The 680-nt window shown below is 55.0% G+C and overlaps 1 protein-coding gene across 3 annotated transcripts in view; it reads right to left on the bottom strand.

Moving 5' to 3' along the window:
* The window catches only part of LOC119332427 (phosphatidylglycerophosphate phosphatase PTPMT1-like), a 6,552-nt gene extending 5,872 nt beyond the window's left edge, over positions 1–680 (bottom strand). For all 3 annotated transcript variants that reach the window (XM_037605611.1, XM_037605612.1, XM_037605613.1), the window contains exon 1: positions 349–680. In XM_037605611.1, the coding sequence (XP_037461508.1) occupies positions 349–525 (177 nt within the window). In that variant the 5' untranslated portion in view covers positions 526–680. The remainder of the gene's footprint in view (positions 1–348) is intronic.

The raw sequence follows: 680 nt of genomic DNA, 5'->3' as shown, positions 1-680 counted from the left end.
GCCCTACCAACCAATCTGCTCAAGCCAGTATTCACAAATATTACTTGATACTAGTTGGTACCAACAAAGAAGCATAGTTGCTAACTCTGACAGCCCCACGAAATAGATTAACACATTTCAGATGAATGTTTCTTCTCACTCCAAATAATGCATTCCAATTCAAGACAGAGGTTACTACTTATATTTAAACTAAGACGAAATGATAACGCGTTTGCATCTAAAAGTTCACCGCGATGGCGGAAATTACTTGCTCGTCTGACAAATCACTAGGTAGTCTCGGTCTTGTCTCGCTTGAGATCAAGATAAGTCTGCTGGAAAGGCGGTCTACGGTGGCGGAAGCGCACGCACCTGATCGACCTCGTCCCACCACCGGAACTCGGCCTGGACCTTGCTCCTCACCACGTTGTAGAGCAGCGTCGGGTAGAAGAGCGCCCTAGCGGCGGCGCCCACCGCCGCCTCCTTCGCCTTCCTCCGGGCCCGCGCCCCCGCCCCGCGCCGCAGGCCGGCCGATTCCGCCGCGGCCATGGCGAATCGGCGTTCGGCGGCCGTGCGAACGACGGCCGGATTGATTGATTGCCCCTCGAGATCGCGGGGGAGGTCGAAGGTCTTCCGACGAGCTGGCTTTCTCCGGTGTTCGAGGGCTGAACTGCCAGCGTTGGGGTGGATTTTTTTTTGCTTGG

The sequence above is a fragment of the Triticum dicoccoides genome, chromosome 7A, assembly GCF_002162155.2.
Source record: "Triticum dicoccoides isolate Atlit2015 ecotype Zavitan chromosome 7A, WEW_v2.0, whole genome shotgun sequence".
In the NCBI taxonomy this organism is placed as follows: domain Eukaryota; kingdom Viridiplantae; phylum Streptophyta; class Magnoliopsida; order Poales; family Poaceae; genus Triticum; species Triticum dicoccoides.
This window is presented reverse-complemented; position numbering and strand designations above follow the sequence as displayed.